Genomic DNA, 18214 nt, shown 5'->3' on the forward strand with positions numbered 1-18214 from the left:
ACTCCCTCAGGGTGCCCGTAGACAGGGCGTATTCCCATTCTATCCGCGCCCGGGCACGGACGTATCCCCGGGAAAGGGGGAGGCAGCCGGCTCGGGTAGAGCCCTCCACCGTATGCCGCCTTGACTCGCGGATGGCCACCTTGGCCATGGGCGGCACGGTGGCGCAGCGGTAGAGTTGCTACCTTGCAGCGCCGGAGACCCAGGTTCCATCCTGACCACGGGTGCTGTCTGTACGGAGTTTGCACGTTCTCCCCGTGACCTGCGTGGGTTTTCTCCGAGATCTTCGGTTTCCTCCCACACTCCAAAGCCCGTACAGGATTGTAGGTTAATTGGGTTGGGTTGGTACACTTGGTATAAGTGTCAATTGTCCCTAGTGTGCGGGTATCGCTGGTCGGTGCTGACCCGGTGGGCCGAAGGGCCTGTGCCTGCACTGTATCTCTAAACTAAAACAAAATAAATGGTAAATAGGAAATTGGAGACCGTTTTATAGAAGAAGCACAGAGTGACCGAAGTTAAAACTATTCTCTGCCTGGTCGATGCGATGGATAAATCTGGCCATGTCTGATCATTGTATAATCCCATTAAACTTGTCCTCATTGCCCATCCCTGCTCCACACTTTGATGACCTGTTGTTGGGTCCTGTGCCCTCAGGGATTTATGTGCCAAGTGTAAAGGAGTTACTACCTGACACGCTCGTTTAAGGGCAACAAAATGTATACGTCTGACAGCAGAGTTTCCAGCCAGGGGCATGGGAAATAGAAACACTCTTCACCAGCAACTCTGGGCAATGAAAGGAAACATGGGGCTCCAACAGTCCGAGTTAGCGTGTCAGAAGGAACCGCAGATGCAAGTTTACACCGAAGTAAGACACAAGATGCTGGAGTAACTCAGTGGGACAGGCAGCATCTCTGGAGACGTTTCGGGTCGAGACCCTTCTTCAGACTGAGGTCAGGGGAGATACAGAGATAAGGATGTGTAAGGTGTGAAAATGAGACAAAGGGGATGGAGATCAAGGAAAATGTAGAAAAGATGATTATTAGCTGGGAGAAGGTAACAACAAAGCAAACAGATAAAATGTTTAAGGAGGAACTACAGATGCTGGAAAAATGGAAGGTAGATCAAAATGCTGGAGAAACTCAGCGGGTGGGGCAACATCGATAGAGCGAAGGAAAAGGTGACGTTTTGGGTCGACTTCAGACTCAAATAAAATGTAGTCGGAGACATGTCGAAGGGTCTCGACCCGAAACCGCACCCATTCCTTCTATCCAGAGATGCTGCCTGTCCCGCTGAGTTACTGCTTCCATCTTCGGCTTAAACCAGCATCTGCAGTTCCCTCCTATACATGATTAATGAACAAATCTTCCTAAAAAAAAGCGGATGACACGAAGCTGGGGGGCAGTGTTAGCTGTGAGGAGGATGCTAGGAGGCTGCAAGGTGACTTGGATAGGCTGGGTGAGTGGGCAAATGCATGGCAGATGCAGTATAATGTGGATAAATGTGAGGTTATCCACTTTGGTGGCAGACTATTATCTGAATGGTGGCCGATTAGGAAAAGGGGAGATGCAGCGAGACCTGGCTGTCATGGTACACCAGTCATTGAAAGTAGGCATGCAGGTGCAGCAGGCAGTGAAGAAAGCGAATGGTATGTTAGCATTCATAGCAAAAGGATTTGAGTATAGGAGCAGGGAGGTTCTACTGCAGTTGTACAGGGTCTTGGTGAGACCACACCTGGAGTATTGCGTACAGTTTTGGTCTCCAAATCTGAGGAAAGACATTCTTGCCATAGAGGGAGTACAGAGAAGGTTCACCAGACTGATTCCTGGGATGTCAGGACTTTCATATGAAGAAAGACTGGATAGACTCGGCTTGTACACGTTAGAATTTAGAAGATTGAGGGGGGATCTTATAGAAACTTACAAAATCCTTAAGGGGTTGGACAGGCTAGATGCAGGAAGAATGTTCCCGATGTTGGGGAAGTCCAGAACAACGGGTCACAGTTTAAGGATAAGAGGGAAATCTTCTAGGACGGAAATGATAGAGGGAGTTAGATGTGGTCCTTGTGGCTAAAGGGATCAGGGAGTATGGAGAGAAGGCAGGTACGGGATACTGAGTTGGATGATCAGCCATGATCATATTGAATGGCGGTGCAGGCTCGAAGGGCTGAATGGCCTACTCCTGCACCTATTTTCTATGTTTCTAAATGTGTCATCTTATCGTAAAACAAAATACCGATGTTTAACTGTATATAGTGTAGCCCATACACGGCACTGGCAAGTATCCATGTGTCCAATGTATAGATTTGCTAAACTTAATTGGATCTCATGAGGTTAGGGTCCTTTAGTTCTCAATCTAGAGAAATGGGCCCAATGTTATAACCAGCTGCCTTTCCTAATTAGTGTTTATCCATCGTATAGATGGTCAACTAAATATGTAAAGACACCAGGGATAAATGATAAAAATGGTCTTCCAGGCAGTTAAGTGAGCGCATGTTCAGGGATTTGAGAAAAGTGACGATTCAGAATATTATTTATATTTTCACTCATTAATGGAATGATTGAATAACCTCTGTCAAAACTCAAAAATGTTTAAACACTCTCCTTTCTGAGTTCACTGTTTGAGTGGAGCCAGGAGGGAGCTGCAAAGTGTAACTGTTAACTTTAATGTAATGTCCTGGGATGTCAGGACTTTCATATGAAGAAAGACTGGATAGACCCGGCTTGTACTCGCTAGAATTTAGAAGATTGAGGGGGGATCTTATAGAAACTTACAAAATTCTTAAGGGGTTGGACAGGCTCGATGCAGGAAGATTGTTCCCGATGTTGGGGAAGTCCAGAACAAGGGGTCACAGTTTAAGGATAAGGGGGAAATCTTTTAGGACCGAGATGAGAAAAACATTTTTCACACAGAGAGTGGTGAATCTCTGGAATTCTCTGCCACAGAAGGTAGTTGAGGCCACAGTTCATTGGCTATATTTAAGAGGGAGTTAGATGTGGCCCTTGTGGCTAAAGGGATCAGGGGGTATGGAGAGAAGGCAGGTACAGGATACTGAGTTGGATGATCAGCCATGATCATATTGGATGGCGGTGCAGGCTCGAAGGGCCGAATGGCCTACTCCTGCACCTATTTTCTATGTTTCTATGTCTATGTTTCTAAAAAGAACTGCAGATGCTGGTTTATTCCAAAGATAGATGGACACAAAATGATGGAGTAACTCAGCAGGTCAGGCAGCGTCACCAGAGAACATGGATAAAGGTGACGTTTCAGGTTAGGACCCTTCTTCAGACTAACTTTAGGGTATGTCCTTTTAGCACACAAATCCCGCTTTTTGTCCCCAAAACACCGCCATCCCCTTTCACCGACACCCCTCCCAGTGGCTTTACATTTCACTCACTCCCCTTATCTCCGGACGTGACTTCCTTTCGTCTCCCCAGTTCATTTAACACCACCCATCTTGCCGATCATTTAACCCTCCCACACCCGTGTCCACCTATCACTCACCTGGCTTCGCCCGCCCCCCCCCCCCCCCCCACCCTTCCCCACCCCTCTCCTCCCCACCTTTCTCCTCCCCACTACATCAATCTGAAGAAGCGCCCCACCTCGAAACGTCCCCCATCCACCTCCTCCACGGATGCTGCCTGACCCGCTGAGCTGCCCCAACAGATAGGGGCAAAAAAGCTGGAGAAACCCAGCGGGACAGGCAGCATCTCTGGAGAGGTGGGGACGAGAGGGGTCTATGGCCCCGACCACTGGTGAACAATGGAGGAGGACTGGCTGGACCACAGTGAAGAATGCTGATGTGGATGTTTGTGTTAAATTTCATTCCGTATTGTGTGTTCTTTTTAGAAACATAGAAACATAGAAAATAGGTGCAGGAGTAGGCCATTCGGCCCTTCGAGCCTGCACCACCATTCAATATGATCATGGCTGATCATCCAACTCAGTATCCTGTACCTGCCTTCTCTCCATACCCCCTGATCCCTTTAGCCACAAGGGCCACATCTAACTCCCTCTTAAATATAGCCAATGAACTGTGGCCTCAACTACCTTCTGTGGCAGAGAATTCCAGAGATTCACCACACTCCCTGTGTGTGAAAAATGTTTTTCTCATCTCAGTCCTAAGTGTATCGCTGCTGGCAAATTCATTTCACTGCACCTTCGACTTTGACTTTGAGAAGGAAAGGGTGACGTTTCAGGTCGAGACCCTTCTTCAGATACTCCAGCACTTTGTGACTTTGCTCAAGACTCCAACATGTTGCAGTTTATTTGGCCTCTGTAAATTGTCTCTCGTGGGGAGGTGAGTGGTCGAGTCTGCGGGAATTGGTAGCAATATGAAGGGAATTAAATTGGATTAGATTAGTGGCGGATTCGAGTAAATGGGTGGCTGATATTCAGTGTGGAAGTCAAGGGGCCGAAGGGCCTGCTTCCATGCTGTACATCTATCTATTAAACGCTGGAACTGATAGAATTACTGATTACCTGAATGCTTGATTTCAATGTGTTAGAAGGAACTGCAGATGCTAGTTTATGCTGAAGACAGGCACAAAATGCTGGAGTAACTCATCCGGTCAGGCAGCATCTGTGGAGAAAGAGAGATGATCACCTGACCTAGGCACCACACTTTCAGGGGGTGTTCAGTGAGGGGGGGGAGAAGGGGATTTTAAGCACGCTCTCATCATTTTGTCTTGATTAAAGGAGGTGCCGGTCCAACCGGTCCCGGAAAACCTGTAGTTGAGAAAGATCTCGACATTCGCTGAGCTGCAAGTGGTCGAGAGGCAATGACCACTTTCCAAGCTAACCCTGCGATCTCTTTCCTTGTTGCATGTTGCGACGAGAAGCCGATGGGATTCCGACGGAACTTCAGCTCGCCTCTCCTCATCCACGAACAGTACGGGGTCGTGAAGGAGGCCATGCCAATGGGTGAGATAAACCTCTCAGTTTGCCGCAACTCAAGCCGTCTTATTCCGCATGAGATGTGCCGGTGGGGGGGTTGGGGGGATATCGCTGGTCGACTCGGACTTTGTCTTTTCCCAGCTGTGTCTCTGTGAACTAAACTAAACTAAAAACACCGAAGGCTGATCTGTCGATAATGAATATGACTGCAGTGTCGGGGATAAGGGAGATCAGACAACACTGGGATTGAGAACTGATTATTCACTGGGTTGACAACTCATCAAATATGAAAGAAGAGTTAGATCGTACAGAGCTTGGAAGCTTTTATCAGAGTGTCATCAGATGTAATATCGGGGGCTGGATTTCCCCAGGGCCCACGCTCGATGGAAATAAATAACCCAGCTATTTTTATAAAAGCCAGGGTTTCATTTTACCAGCTCTGTTGGGTATTGTTCATTATTGTGGCATTAAAAGAGAAGTTCAGCAGTTTTACAACCTCCTGTCTCCCCTGATAGTCAAGTCAGAAACTAATAGACAGATTCGGGGAGTATGGAACGAGCTGCCGGAGGAGGTAGTTGAGGCAGGTGCTATCGCAACGTTTAAGAAACATTTAGACAGGTACATGGATAAGACAGGTTTAGAGGGTTATGGGCCAAATGCAAGCAGGTGGGACTAGTGTAGATGGGAGATGCAGGCCCGGCGTTGGGACAATGGGCCTGTTTCCACGCTGTAAGACTCCATGACTGTGAGTAGGGGAATTGAGAACCAGGGAACATAGGTTTAAGGTGAGGGGAGGGTGGGGGCGAAGATTTGATGGGAACCTGAGGGGTAAACTTTTTACACAAAGGGTGGTGGGCGTATGGAACGATTCGCCGGAGGAGGTAGTTGAGGCAGGGACTATCGCAACGTTTAAGAAACATTTAGACAGGTACATGGATAGAGGGACATGGGCCAAACGCAAGCAGGTGGGACTAGTGTAGATGGGACATGCTGGGCAAGTTGGGCCGAAGGGCCTGTTTCCATGCCCCATGACTCTATGATTCCATGACTCTGTTCATGATAGTTAACGCAGGAATCAGAGTTGAAACATACATAGAAACATAGAAATTAGGTGCAGGAGTAGGCCATTCGGCCCTTCGAGCCTGCACCGCCATTCAATATGATCATGGCTGACAGTAAGTTTAGTTTAGTTTAGTTTAGAGATACAGCGCAGAAACAGGCCCTTCAGCCCACCGGGTCCACGCCCGACCAGCCATCCCCGCACACTAACACTATCCTACACACATGAGGGACAGTTTTTACATTTACCAAGCCAATTTACCTGCATACCTGTACGCCTTTGGAGTGTGGGAGGAAACTGAAGATCTCGGAGAAAATCCACGCAGTCAAGGGGAGAACGTGCAAACTCCGTACTGACAGCACCCGTAGTCGCGATGGAACCCGGGTCCCCGGCGCTGTAAGGCAGCAACTCTATCGCTGCACCCCCCCCCGCCACCATCTCTGTGTGAACTAGTGTAAGAATGAGTGAGAGATAGAGAGAGGTCCCCCTGATTCACACATTATAGGTTTGTAGTTGAATTGGCTTCTGGAATTTGTTCCTAGTGTGTGTAGGATAGCACTAGTGTGCGGGTGGGCCGAAGGGCCTGTTTCCATGCTCCATCTCCAAACTACACTAAACTAATGTCAACATATCACCCTCTCCCTCTCCCTCTCCCCCTCTCCCTCTCCCCCTCTCCCCCTCCCCCTCTCCCTCTCCCCCCTCTCCCTCTCCCTCTCTCTCCCTCTCCCTCTCCCTCTCCTCTCCCTCTCCCTCTCTCTCTCCCTCTCTCTCCCTCCCTCACTCCCTCTTTCCCTCTCTCCCCCTCGCCCACCCCCACTCCCCCCCTCTCCCTCCCTCTCCCTCTCTCTCTCCCTCCCTCTCCCTCTCTCCCTCCCTCTCCCTCTCTCCCTCCCTCTCTCTCCCCTCTCCCCTCCCCTCCCCCTCCCCCTCTCCCTCGTCCCTCCCCTCTCCCTCTGCCCCCCCCCTTCCCTCGTCCCCGCCCCTCTCCCCCTCTCCCTCTCGCCCTCTCCTTCCCCCTCACCCCTCCCCCTCCTCCTCTCTCCCCTCCCCCTCTCCCCCTCTCCCTCTCCCCCCCCTCTCGCCTCTCTCTCCCTCTCCCCTCCCGCCGAGCTCTCCGGCTCTCTCCGCCTCGCCCTCTCTCCCTCTGCCGCCCTCTCACGCCCTCTCCCTCTCCCCCTCTCCCTCGCCTCTCCCTCTCCTTCTCTCTCCTCTCCCTCCTGTGCCCGTCCCCCCCCATCTCTCCCCCTCATCGCCCCTCGTCTGCCCTTCTCATCCCTCGTCGCCCTTCTCCCTCATCTGTCTCCTCTCCCCTCCCTCTCCCCCTCTCCCCCTCTCCCCCTCTCTCCATCTCCCCCTCCCTCTCTCTCCCTCTCTCTCTCCCCCGTGTGAAGCCACAAGCAGCAGGGTGGACCCAGTGTATGAAGCTCTCCGATTCGGGACATCTCTTGCTCAGATGAGCAGATCGAGCTTTGGGAGCTTCTCGGAATCTCCAACGAAGCATTTGGTGAGTGTGAAGTCTCGGAGTGCATCACCTGCACGTTCCAAAATCGATTGATAAGGGCCCTGCTCCAGGTATTCCCCTGTGGGATATTCCCCATTAGTCTGCAGAAGGGTCTCGACCCAAAACGTCACCCTTTCCTTCTCTCATAGAAACATAGAAACATAGAAAATAGGTGCAGGAGGAGGCCATTCGGCCCTTCGAGCCAGCACCGCCATTCATTGTGATCATGGCTGATCGTCCCCAATCAATAACCCGTGCCTGCCTTCTCCCCATATCCCTTGACTCCACTAGCCCCTAGCATCCAGTGACTTGGCCTCTCCAGAGATGCTGCCTGTCCCACTGAGTTCCTCCAGCATTTTATGTCTATCCGCAGTGTTGCCTGTCCCGCACAGCTTGGTCGGGCCAGCAGAGGCTCAACCACCCCTGGGTCAAATGCGGGAAGGTGGGACTAGTGTAGCTGGGACATTTTAGGCCAGTATGAGCAAGTTGGATCGAAGGGCCTGTTTCCACGCTGTGTTTCCACTAGTGACCTTGTGGGTTTCATCCTGGTGTTCTGGGTTCCTCCCACACCTCAAAATCGTGCATTTGGAGGTTAGAAACATAGAAACATAGACAATAGGTGCAGGAGTAGGCCATTCGGCCCTTCGAGCCTGCACCGCCATTCAATATGATCATGGCTGATCATCCAACTCAGTATCCCGTACCTGCCTTCTCTCCATACCCTCTGATCCCCTTAGCCACAAGGGCCACATCTAACTCCCTCTTAAATATAGCCAATGAACTGGCCTCGACTACCCTCTGTGGCAGAGAGTTCCAGAGATTCACCACTCTCTGTGTGAAAAAAGTTCTTCTCATCTCGGTTTTAAAGGATTTCCCCTCTATCCTTAAGCTGTGACCCCTTGTTCTGGACTTCCCCAACATGGGGAACAATCTTCCTGCATCTAGCCTGTCCAACCCCTTAAGAATTTTGTAAGTTTCTATAAGATCCCCCCTCAATCTCCTAAATTCTAGCGAGTACAAGCCGAGTCTATCCAGTCTTTCTTCATAAGACAGTCCTGACATCCCAGGAATCAGTCTGGTGAACCTTCTCTGTACTCCCTCTATGGCAATAATGTCCTTCCTCAGATTAGGAGACCAAAACTGTACGCAATACTCCAGGTGTGGTCTCACCAAGACTCTGTACAACTGCAGTAGAACCTCCCTGCTCCTATACTCAAATCCTTTTGCTATGAAAGCTAACACACCATTCGCTTTCTTCACTGCAGAGGTTAATTGGCCTCTGTAAATTGCCCCTTGAGTGGATGAGAAAATAGTGTAACATGGAACTGGTGTGAACGGGTGATCGATGGTCAGTGTGGACTCAATGGGCCGAAGGGCCTGTTTCCATGTTATATCTCTAAACTAAACCTCAGTGGTTCAGTTGGGTTTATTGTCCCGTGGACCGAGGTACAGTGAGAAGCTTTTGTTGCGTGCTATCCAGTCAGTGGAAAGACAATACATGATTACAATCGAGCCGTTCACAGTGTAGAGATGTATAATGTACAGTGGGTGCAGCAGCATCTATGGAGCGAAGGAAATAGGCAATGTTGCCTATTTCCTTCGCTCCATGCAAAGAGTTGAACAATCTCCACTAGAGGAAATAGGCAACGTTTCGGGCCGAAACCCTTTGGGTTTCGGCCCGAAACGTCGCCTATTTCCTTCGCTCCATAGATGCTGCCGCACCCGCTGAGTTTCTCCAGCACTTTTGTCTACCTTGGTGGGTATGGTGTTGGCAGACGAGCTAGTCTGAAGAAGGGTTTCGGCCCGAAAAACGTTGCCTTTTTCCTTCGCTCCATAGATGCTGCTGCACCCGCTGAGTTTCTCCAGCATTTTTGTCTACCTTCGATTTTCCAGCATCTGCAGTTCCTACTTAAACACAACATATAATCTACAGTGGCCTCAGTGATTGAGAACAGTCAAGACCAAGAGGGATTTATGACCTAGTGAAGATTAAAGGGCCCGTCCCACTTACGCGGGTTTTTTTTCGGCAACTTGCCGGCACCCGTCATAGTCGCAGCATGTCGCGCTGTTTGGTGATGGCTGTTTGGCCGCGAGGAGTCGCCCATAGAGTCGTACCTTTTTCTGGTCGCCTCTGGTTTTTCAAACATTTATCAAAAATTTTCGGCGACCTGATCGCGTAAAAATCACGTAAGTGGGACAGCCCCTTGAGGCTTATGAGTTAGGGTGGGAGGCAGCCGCGACCTCCTTGGATGTCCTTGGATGTGACCTCCTGGAGAGGCCAGCACCTGTTCCCGGGGCCGACGTGACTACACCAATGACATCCCCTTCTTGTTCAATGCAGGGCGACAACGGAGACATTGAAGAGGAGCCGGACCTTGGGACGAGTAGCTCTGCGGAGTGTGAGGCTCAGACAGATACCGGTGAGCTACCAAAGCCCTGGGTTAAACCATTAACGCACCAAAAATACCAGACAGTACCATCAAACTTTATTCATCCCAGGAGGGAAATTGATCTGCCAACGGTCTTAATAACACAAATTACGCAAAGATTGGGGGAGGGGGTGGGGAGTCAGTCTCAGTCAGTCATCTCAGTCTACCCCACGATAGAAGGGGGAGGGGTTGTACAGTTTGATAGCCACAGGGAAGAAGGATCTCCTGTGGCGTTCTGTGCTGCATCTTGGTGGAACCAGTCTGTTGCTGAAGGTGCTCCTCAGGTTGACCAGCGTGTGATGGAGGGGGTGAGCTGTATAGTCCAGGATGCTCCGCAGTTTGAGGAACATCCTCCCCTCCGTGGGCTCGACCCGAAACATCACCCATTCCCTCTCTCCAGAGATGCTGCCTGTCCCGCTGAGTCACTCCAGCTTTTCGCGTCCATCTTTGGTTTAAACCAGCGTCGGCAGTTCATCGGCGTAGAAAACATAGAAAATAGGGTGCAGGAGTAGAGGCCATTCGGCCCTTCGAGCCAGCACCGCCATTCAACATGATCATGGCTGATCATCCAAAATCAGTACCCCGTTCGTTTTTTTTGCCCATATCCCTTGATTCCCTTAACTCGAAGAGCTAAATCTAACTCTTAACTAAGTTCCTTCCCACACACGCAGTGGGAGGCAACTGGCCCAGCGAGATAGTCCTCACTTCCAACTGGACAAAATGAGAGGAGAATGTGAAGATCTCGGAGAACCTATTACTGTGAACTGAGGTGTAAATGTTGGGGGTATTGGGGTGCAGTCCAAAACGAATGTACAAAATTATATTAGACATTATGGTCTGATACGATGGTGGTATTTTAGTTATGATAATAACAGCTCCACCTACATCAACCGACTCCAACTGGTCCAGAACGCAGCCGCCCGACTCATCACCCATACCAAATCCTGGCATCACATCACTCCAGTCCTCAAACAACTTCACTGGCTTCCCATCTCCCACCGGATCACCTAGAAAATCCTGATCCTCACCTACAAAGCCCTCCACCATCTGGCCCCCCCATGTCTCACTGACCTCCTCTCCCCCTACCGACCCTCACGGTCCCTCAGATCCACATCAGCCGCTCTCCTCTCCATCCACAAGTCCAACCTCCGCAGTTTTGGGGACAGAGCCTTCTCCAGGGCAGCTCCCAGGCTCTGGAACTCCCTCCCCCAACTGATCCGCAATTCCGTGTCCCTCACCATCTTCCAGTCCCGCCTCAAGACCCATCTCTTCACCTCTGCCTATCCTTAGCCCCACGTCCCCCTCCCTTTTCATCTGTGCATTAATTGCCTCATATTGTGTTTTGAATTGTATTCTGTCTTTACTTTGTGTACTAGTCATGTCTCTACTATTTATTTCATTCCCCTTACATGTTTTTCCTCTACCTGCTAAATTTTTGTAAGGTGTCCTTGAGTCTCTTGAAAGGCGCCCATAAATAAAATGTATTATTATTATTATTATTATTTATTGATAAGTTAAGGCCATAAGTGATAGGAGCAGAATTAGTGCCATTCGGCCCATCAAGTCTATTCAATCATGGCTGATCTATCTCTCCCTCCTCACCCCATTCTCCTGCCTTCTCCCCGTAACCCCTGACACCCGTACGCATCAAGAATCTATCTCTGCCTTAAAAATATCCCCTGACTTGGCCTCCACAGCCTTCTGTGTCAAATAAATCCACAGATTCACCACCCTCTGACTAACGTAATTCCTCCTCATCTCCTTCCTAAAGGAAGATTGTAGCATTTATTGGAATGATAGTGACATTTTAGATAAGTTAATGGCATTTATTGATACGATGGTAGCTTTTAAGAGGCTTTTAGAGCCGCACATGGATATAGATACGATGGTAGCTTTTAAGAGGCTTTTAGAGCCGCACATGGATATAGATATGGGTTGGAGGGATGTGGAATATGTGTCGGCAGAGATTAGTTCAATTTAACATCATGTTCAGCATAGACATTAGGGGTAGAAGGGCCTGTTCCAGTGATGTGCTGTTCTGTTATATGGCTGTCTTAACGACAATGCATACAGATATAGTCTGACATGGCAGTGGCATTTTAGATGTCAATGGTTATGGGGAGAAGGCAGGAGAATGGGGTTAGCAAGGAGATATAGATCGGTCCTGATTGAATGGGAGTAAGTAGACTCCAGCATTTTGTGTACAGATACATCCCCTAATAAATGTAATGGAATGCTTTGATCTGAAGTTCTTTGTCCACTCAATCCCAGTGAATGTTATTGATTTTTTTTTTAATCTCCCTAAAGCGCCTTTGGAGAATGGAACAGTAGAAACAGAAGACAAAGGAGAGAGTTCTGTGCCCGTTCAGGTAAATCCAACTAACGTTTGCCCATATGCCAGGTGTCGCCTCCAAACATCAACCATCACTTTGCCTTCACAGATGCTACTTGACCTACTCAGTTCCTGCAGCCGTTTGGGTTTTTTTCTACTGTAAAACAGGGCGGAAAAGTGGTAAATTTGCTGCCTTGCAGCGCCAGAGACTTGGGTTCGATCCCGACGACGGGTGCTGTCTGTAAGGAGTTAGCATGTTCTCCCTCTGACCGCGTGGGTTTTCTCCGGGTGCTCCGGTTTCCTCCCACACACCCCAAAGATGCGCGGGTTTGCAGGTTAATTGGCTTCTGTAAATTGCCCCACGTGTGCGGAGGATGCAAGACTGGGATAACATGGAAGTGTGGGGTGGGCTGAAGGGCCTGTTTCCACACATTATCTCTGAACTGAGCTAGAGATGCGGAAGGGTACAAAGAGAATGTAAGGTGTGAAAAGGACAGATCAAAGCAGAAGATGCTCAAGGAAATGTACAATTTGTTTCGTTTTCCAGATACAGCGCGGAGACAGGCCCTTCGGCTCACCGGGTCCATACCGACCAGCGATCCCCGCACATTAACACTATCCTACACCCACTAGGGAAGATTTTTACATTTACCGAGCCAATTAACCTGCAAACCTGTACGTCCTTAGAGTGTGGGAGGAAACCGAAGATCTCGGAGAAACCCCACGTAGGTCACGGGGAGAGCGTACAAACCCCGTACAGACAGCACCCGTACAGACCCGGGTCTCTGGCGCTGCATTCGCTGTAAGGCAGCAACTCTACCGCTGCGCCATAGTGATCGTCCAATGGCTCATTGTTGGCTGAGGGGAAGGTGACCACGAAGCATACAAACAGTAGCATTAATCAGGAGGACAGTGGAGAGCTAGTAGGAGAACAAGGGTGGGGGGATGGACAGAGGGAGAGGGGAAAGCAAGGGTTACTTGAAGATAGAGGAATCAAAAAATATCCCACTTGGGTGTAAGCTGCACAAGCAAAAGATGAGGTGCTGTTCTGTCCCTCCAATGCACAACACGATACGATAGAACTTTATTCATCGACCGGAGGGAAATTGGTCTGCCAACAGTCGCAACACACGACAAGGTCCACAAAAACTTGAAATTAAAATTAAATTAAAAGTGAACAAAAAAAGTTAAAGACAAGCGACTGTTGGCTGGCTGCCGTGTGCACGGCGCCTAAACCACAACGAACAAACAAACAAACAAACAAACGCAGGCTTATCCCCTGGGCAGAGGATTCTAAAACTAGTCCCCCCCCATTTGTTCTCCCACCGTCCCTCACGGTGGTCCCCCCCTCGCCGGGTCCTCTATTGTTCTTCACGGTGGTCCCCATTGTCTTCCCCTCCCCCCCCCCCCCCCCCCCCCCCCACGCTCATCGACCACCACTGCCGAGGCTCCCGTTGCTGCCGAGGCTCCCGTTGCTGCCGAGGCTCCTGTCGCCGCCAAGGCTTCTGTTGCAGCCGAGGCTCCCGTTGCAGCCGAGGCTCCCGTTGCTGCCGAGGCTCCCGTCGCCGCCAAGGCTCCCGTTGCAGCCGAGGCTCCCGTTGCAGCCGAGGCTCCCGTTGCAGCCGAGGCTCCCGTTGCAGCCGAGGCTCCCGTTGCAGCCGAGGCTCCCGTTGCAGCCGAGGCTCCCGTTGCAGCCGAGGCTCCCGTTGCAGCCGAGGCTCCCGTTGCAGCCGAGGCTTCTGTTGCCGCCGGGGCCCCACCGCCGCCGGAGAGTAGTCAGTAGGCATGGTTGCAATGCTCCTCAATGGTAACCGTAACGCATGGTTGCTCTGCTTCTTAATGGCCGCCTGCACAGAACCGCAATGCACAAAGCTTCGTCACGCTACGGCGATCCTAAGGGGTCGTGACCAGCCTTGTATAATGGGACCAACCCTGACAGTTTCCAACAAATGTTCTCACCACCAGTAAATTCACAAATGAGTTCATTAGCTGCTTACTGCCGAGCACCTCAGTAATATCCTTTCATCTTCTTCCCAATTAAAGGAACACTCTGCTAACAGAGTGGACAGATGTGATTTGTCCATGGGACAACTTGCTTGCAACCAGAGTAATAGCCAATACATTCTTCCTTGAGCTTGTTTACAAAGCTCCAGGATTACGTGCGCAGAGGAGAGACATAGGTTTAGGTCTATTACTGTTACGTGTAGCGAGATGCAGTGACAAGCTGTGCTTTGTCTGCCATCCCAACAGATCAGATCTACCGTACATAATACAAGTCAAACTCAAGTACAATTGATGGATCAAAGGGGAAGAGACAGAGCGCAGAATATAGTTATAGCATCATACAGCTTGGAAACAGGCCCTTCGGCCCAACTAGCCCATGCTGACCAACATGTCCCATCTACACTATTCCCACCTGCCTGCGTTCCTTCCAAACCTCCCCTCCCCATGTACCTGTCCAAATGTCATTTCAGTGTTGTTATACTGTTTGTGTAACGACAAAGTGCTGTCTGTACGGAGTTTGCACGCTCTCCCTGTGACCGCGTGGGTTTTCTCCGGGTGCTCCGGTTTCCTCCCACATTCCAAAGCCCCGCATGTTTGCCAGTTAATCGGCTTCTGTTGATTGTGAATTGTCCCTAGTGTGTGTCGGCTAGCGCTAGTGTACGGGGTGATCGCTGGTCGGCACGGACTCGGTGGGGCCGAAGGGCCTGGTTTCCAGGCAGTATGTGTGAGCCAATAGTCTACAAATTTACAAAAGTAATCACATTTCACGAACAGCACCGTCACGAGCAAGAGTGGGGGAAATTATAATTGTATCTACACAAGCATGACTAAGACATTGATTTGATAGTGAAAATCATCGCTGCTTTCTCTAGCAGTAGAATTATAGCAGAGTGATATTGAGAACCATTATTAATAGACAAATCAATGCAGCAGAAAATCAAAGTGTAGGAAGGAACTGCAGATGCCGGTTTAAACCGAAGATAGACACAAGATGCTGGAGTAACTCAGCGGGACAGGCAGCATCTCTGGAGAGAAGAAATAGGTGATGTCGCAGGTCGAGACCCTTCTTCAGACCTTTCTTCAGAAAACTAACAAAACTAACTTGCAGCAATGGTGAAAGTGAGATTTACCCGTAAATTGTCCAATTTCTTATGCCTGAGGATTCATAGATTCATAGAAAATAGGTGCAGGAGTAGGCCATTCGGCCCTTCGAGCCTGCACCGCCATTCGATATGATCATGGCTGATCATCCAACTCAGTATCCCGTACCTGCCTTCTCTCCATACCCCCCTGATCCCTTTAGCCACAAGGGCCACATCTAACTCCCTCTTAAATATAGCCAATGAACTGTGGCCTCAACTACCTTCTGTGGCAGAGAGTTCCAGAGATTCACCACTCTCTGTGTGAAAAATGCTTTTCTCATCTCGTTCCCAAAGGATTTCTCCCTTATCCTTAATAAATATCAAAATAAAAACAGGAAGAGCTGGAAGCATTAGGACTGGTGAACAAGAATATAGTCAAAGAGGCGGGATTATGGACCATCTTAAAGGAGGGGTTGATAAGATTGGGGTGGAAAGGGTATCTTCAACGGGAGCGTTGCTGCCTTACAGCGCTTGCAGCTGGGTTCGATCCTGACCATGGGTGCTGTCTGTACGGAGTTTGCACGTTCTCCCCGTGACCTGCGTGGGTTTTCGCCGAGATCTTCGGTTTCCTCCCACACTCCAAAGTGTTAATGTGCGGGGATCGCTGGTCGGCATGGACTCGGTGGGCCGAAGGGCCTGTTTTCGCGCTGTATCTCTAAACATAACTAAACTAGATTTGGGGGGCAGGCAGTTAGATGGAGTTTTGTCACAAATCAGTTTGTGTTTGAAGTTTGATGTTGTTTTCAATTTCATACTTTTCGACAGTGCTGATGGTGTGGTAATGGGCTGAGCAGCAGTGGGTGCGGCACTGTGGCGCAGCGGGTAGAGCTGCTGCCTCACAGCGCCAGAGACCGCTGGCTCTAACCTGGCAGCGGTTCGATCCTGACTTCGGGTGCTGTCTTTGTGGCGCTTGCACGTTCTCCCTATGACCTGGTGGGTCTCCCTGTGACCGGGGTTTGACCCCGACTAGAGGCGCTGGCTGTACGGAGTTTGTATATTCTCCCCGTGACCACGTGGGTTTCCTCCGGGTGCCCGGGTTTCCCCCCTGTACCTCCTTGGAGCGCGGGAGGAAACCGAAGATCCTGGAGAAAACCCACGCAGGTCACGGGGAGAGCGTACAAACTCTGTGCAGACAAGCTCCCGTAGTTGGGATCGAACCCGGGACTCTGGCGCTGTGAGGCAGCAACTCTACCGCTGCGCCACCGTGCCCGCCCTGGAGAGGGAGTTGAGGACGTTTCTTCACCTGACTGAAAGCTCGTGTTCTGTCGGCCCTACAGGTCAGGAAACCTTCGCTCCGCAAAGACATGTTGCAGATGCACACCTACGTAGCACTCTACAAGTTTGTACCACAGGAACAGAACGACCTGGGTCTGCAGTAAGTATGCCTTTTGGGGTCATTGACATAATAATAATAATAATAATAATAATGGATGGGATTTATATAGCGCCTTTCTAATACTCAAGGCGCTTTACATCGCATTATTCATTCACTCCTCAGTCACACTCGGTGGTGGTAAGCTACTTCTGTAGCCACAGCTGCCCTGGGGCAGACTGACGGAAGCGTGGCTGCCAATCTGCGCCTACGGCCCCTCCGACCACCACCAATCACTCGCACACATTCACACACAGGCAAAGGTGGGTGAACCATTGGGTGAACCATTCTTTCAGCTGGGAGCAGGTCTGAAAATACCCATCCGAAGTCCTCACTATTTGTGTTTAAGAAGGAGCTGCAGATGCGGGAAAATCGAAGGTACACAAAAATGCTGGAGGAACTCAGCGGCAATACAATACAATACAATCTATTTGTTGTCATTTGAACCCAGAGGTTCAAACGAAATTTGGTTTCTGCAGTCATACAAACAAGAAGAAGAACCAAGACACAACACAATTTACACGAACATCCATCACAGTGAATCTCCTCCTCACAGTGAATCACAGGCAAAGTCTTATCTCTGGAGATAATCTAATTTCACGAAGCATCTATGGAGCGAAGGAAATAGGCTACGTTTCGGGCCGAAACCCTCTGGGTTTCGGCCCGAAACGTTGCCTGTTTCCTGTAGTGGAGATTCTTCAACTCCTTGCATGGAGCGAAGGAAATAGGCAACGTTGCCTATTTCCTTTGCTCCACAGATGCTGCCGCACCCGCTGAGTTTCTCCAGCAATGTCCTCACCACCCTGGCTCTGACCAAGGCCGCCTCAGTGGCGCAGCCGCGCTGCGCCACTAGACCCAGGTTCAATCCTGACCTCGGCCGCTGTCTGCGTGGAGTTTCAACGCTTTTCACCGCACCTGCGACTCAAGTGATAACATCTGAATTCAGGCCGGTCACGGTGGCGCAGCGACTGAGTCGCTGCCTTACAGGGAATGCAGCGCCGGACACCCGGGTTCGATCCCGACCACGGGCGCTGTCTGTACGGAGTTTGCACGTTCTCCCCGTGACCTCCGTGGGTTTTCTCCGAGATCTTCGGTTTCCCCCCCACACCCCAAAGACGTACAGGTCTGTAGGTTAATAACCATATAACAATTACAGCATGGAAACAGGCCAACTCGCCCCTTCTAATTGGCTTGGTAAATGTATAAAAATTGTCCCTAGTGGGTGTAGGGTAGTGTTAATGTGCGGGGATCGCTGGTCGGCGCGGACCCGGTGGGCCAGAGGGCCTGTTTCCGCGCTGTGTCTCTAAAACTAAAACTAAAACCCATCTTTGTGTCTGTGGATTGGAGGGAGGCGGATAGTCTTAATTTGTTTTCTTTGGAACAGCAGGCGTGGAGGGGAGACATGGTAGAAGTAGATAAAATGTGCGAGGCACAGATAGGGTAGACAGTCAGAACCTTCATCCCAGGGAGGAAACGTCCGTCAC

The 18214-nt window shown here is 50.2% G+C and overlaps 1 protein-coding gene across 1 annotated transcript in view; it reads left to right on the plus strand.

The window, feature by feature from the left end:
- stac2 (SH3 and cysteine rich domain 2) overlaps positions 1–18214 on the plus strand; it is a 107512-nt gene that overhangs the window by 74570 nt on the left and 14728 nt on the right. The window contains exons 4-8 of the mRNA XM_033034862.1: positions 4836–4917; positions 7342–7454; positions 9793–9871; positions 12188–12249; positions 16636–16733. Of these exons, the coding sequence (XP_032890753.1) occupies positions 4836–4917; positions 7342–7454; positions 9793–9871; positions 12188–12249; positions 16636–16733 (434 nt within the window). The remainder of the gene's footprint in view (positions 1–4835; positions 4918–7341; positions 7455–9792; positions 9872–12187; positions 12250–16635; positions 16734–18214) is intronic.

Source organism: Amblyraja radiata, chromosome 16, assembly GCF_010909765.2.
Source record: "Amblyraja radiata isolate CabotCenter1 chromosome 16, sAmbRad1.1.pri, whole genome shotgun sequence".
Lineage (NCBI taxonomy): Eukaryota > Metazoa > Chordata > Chondrichthyes > Rajiformes > Rajidae > Amblyraja > Amblyraja radiata.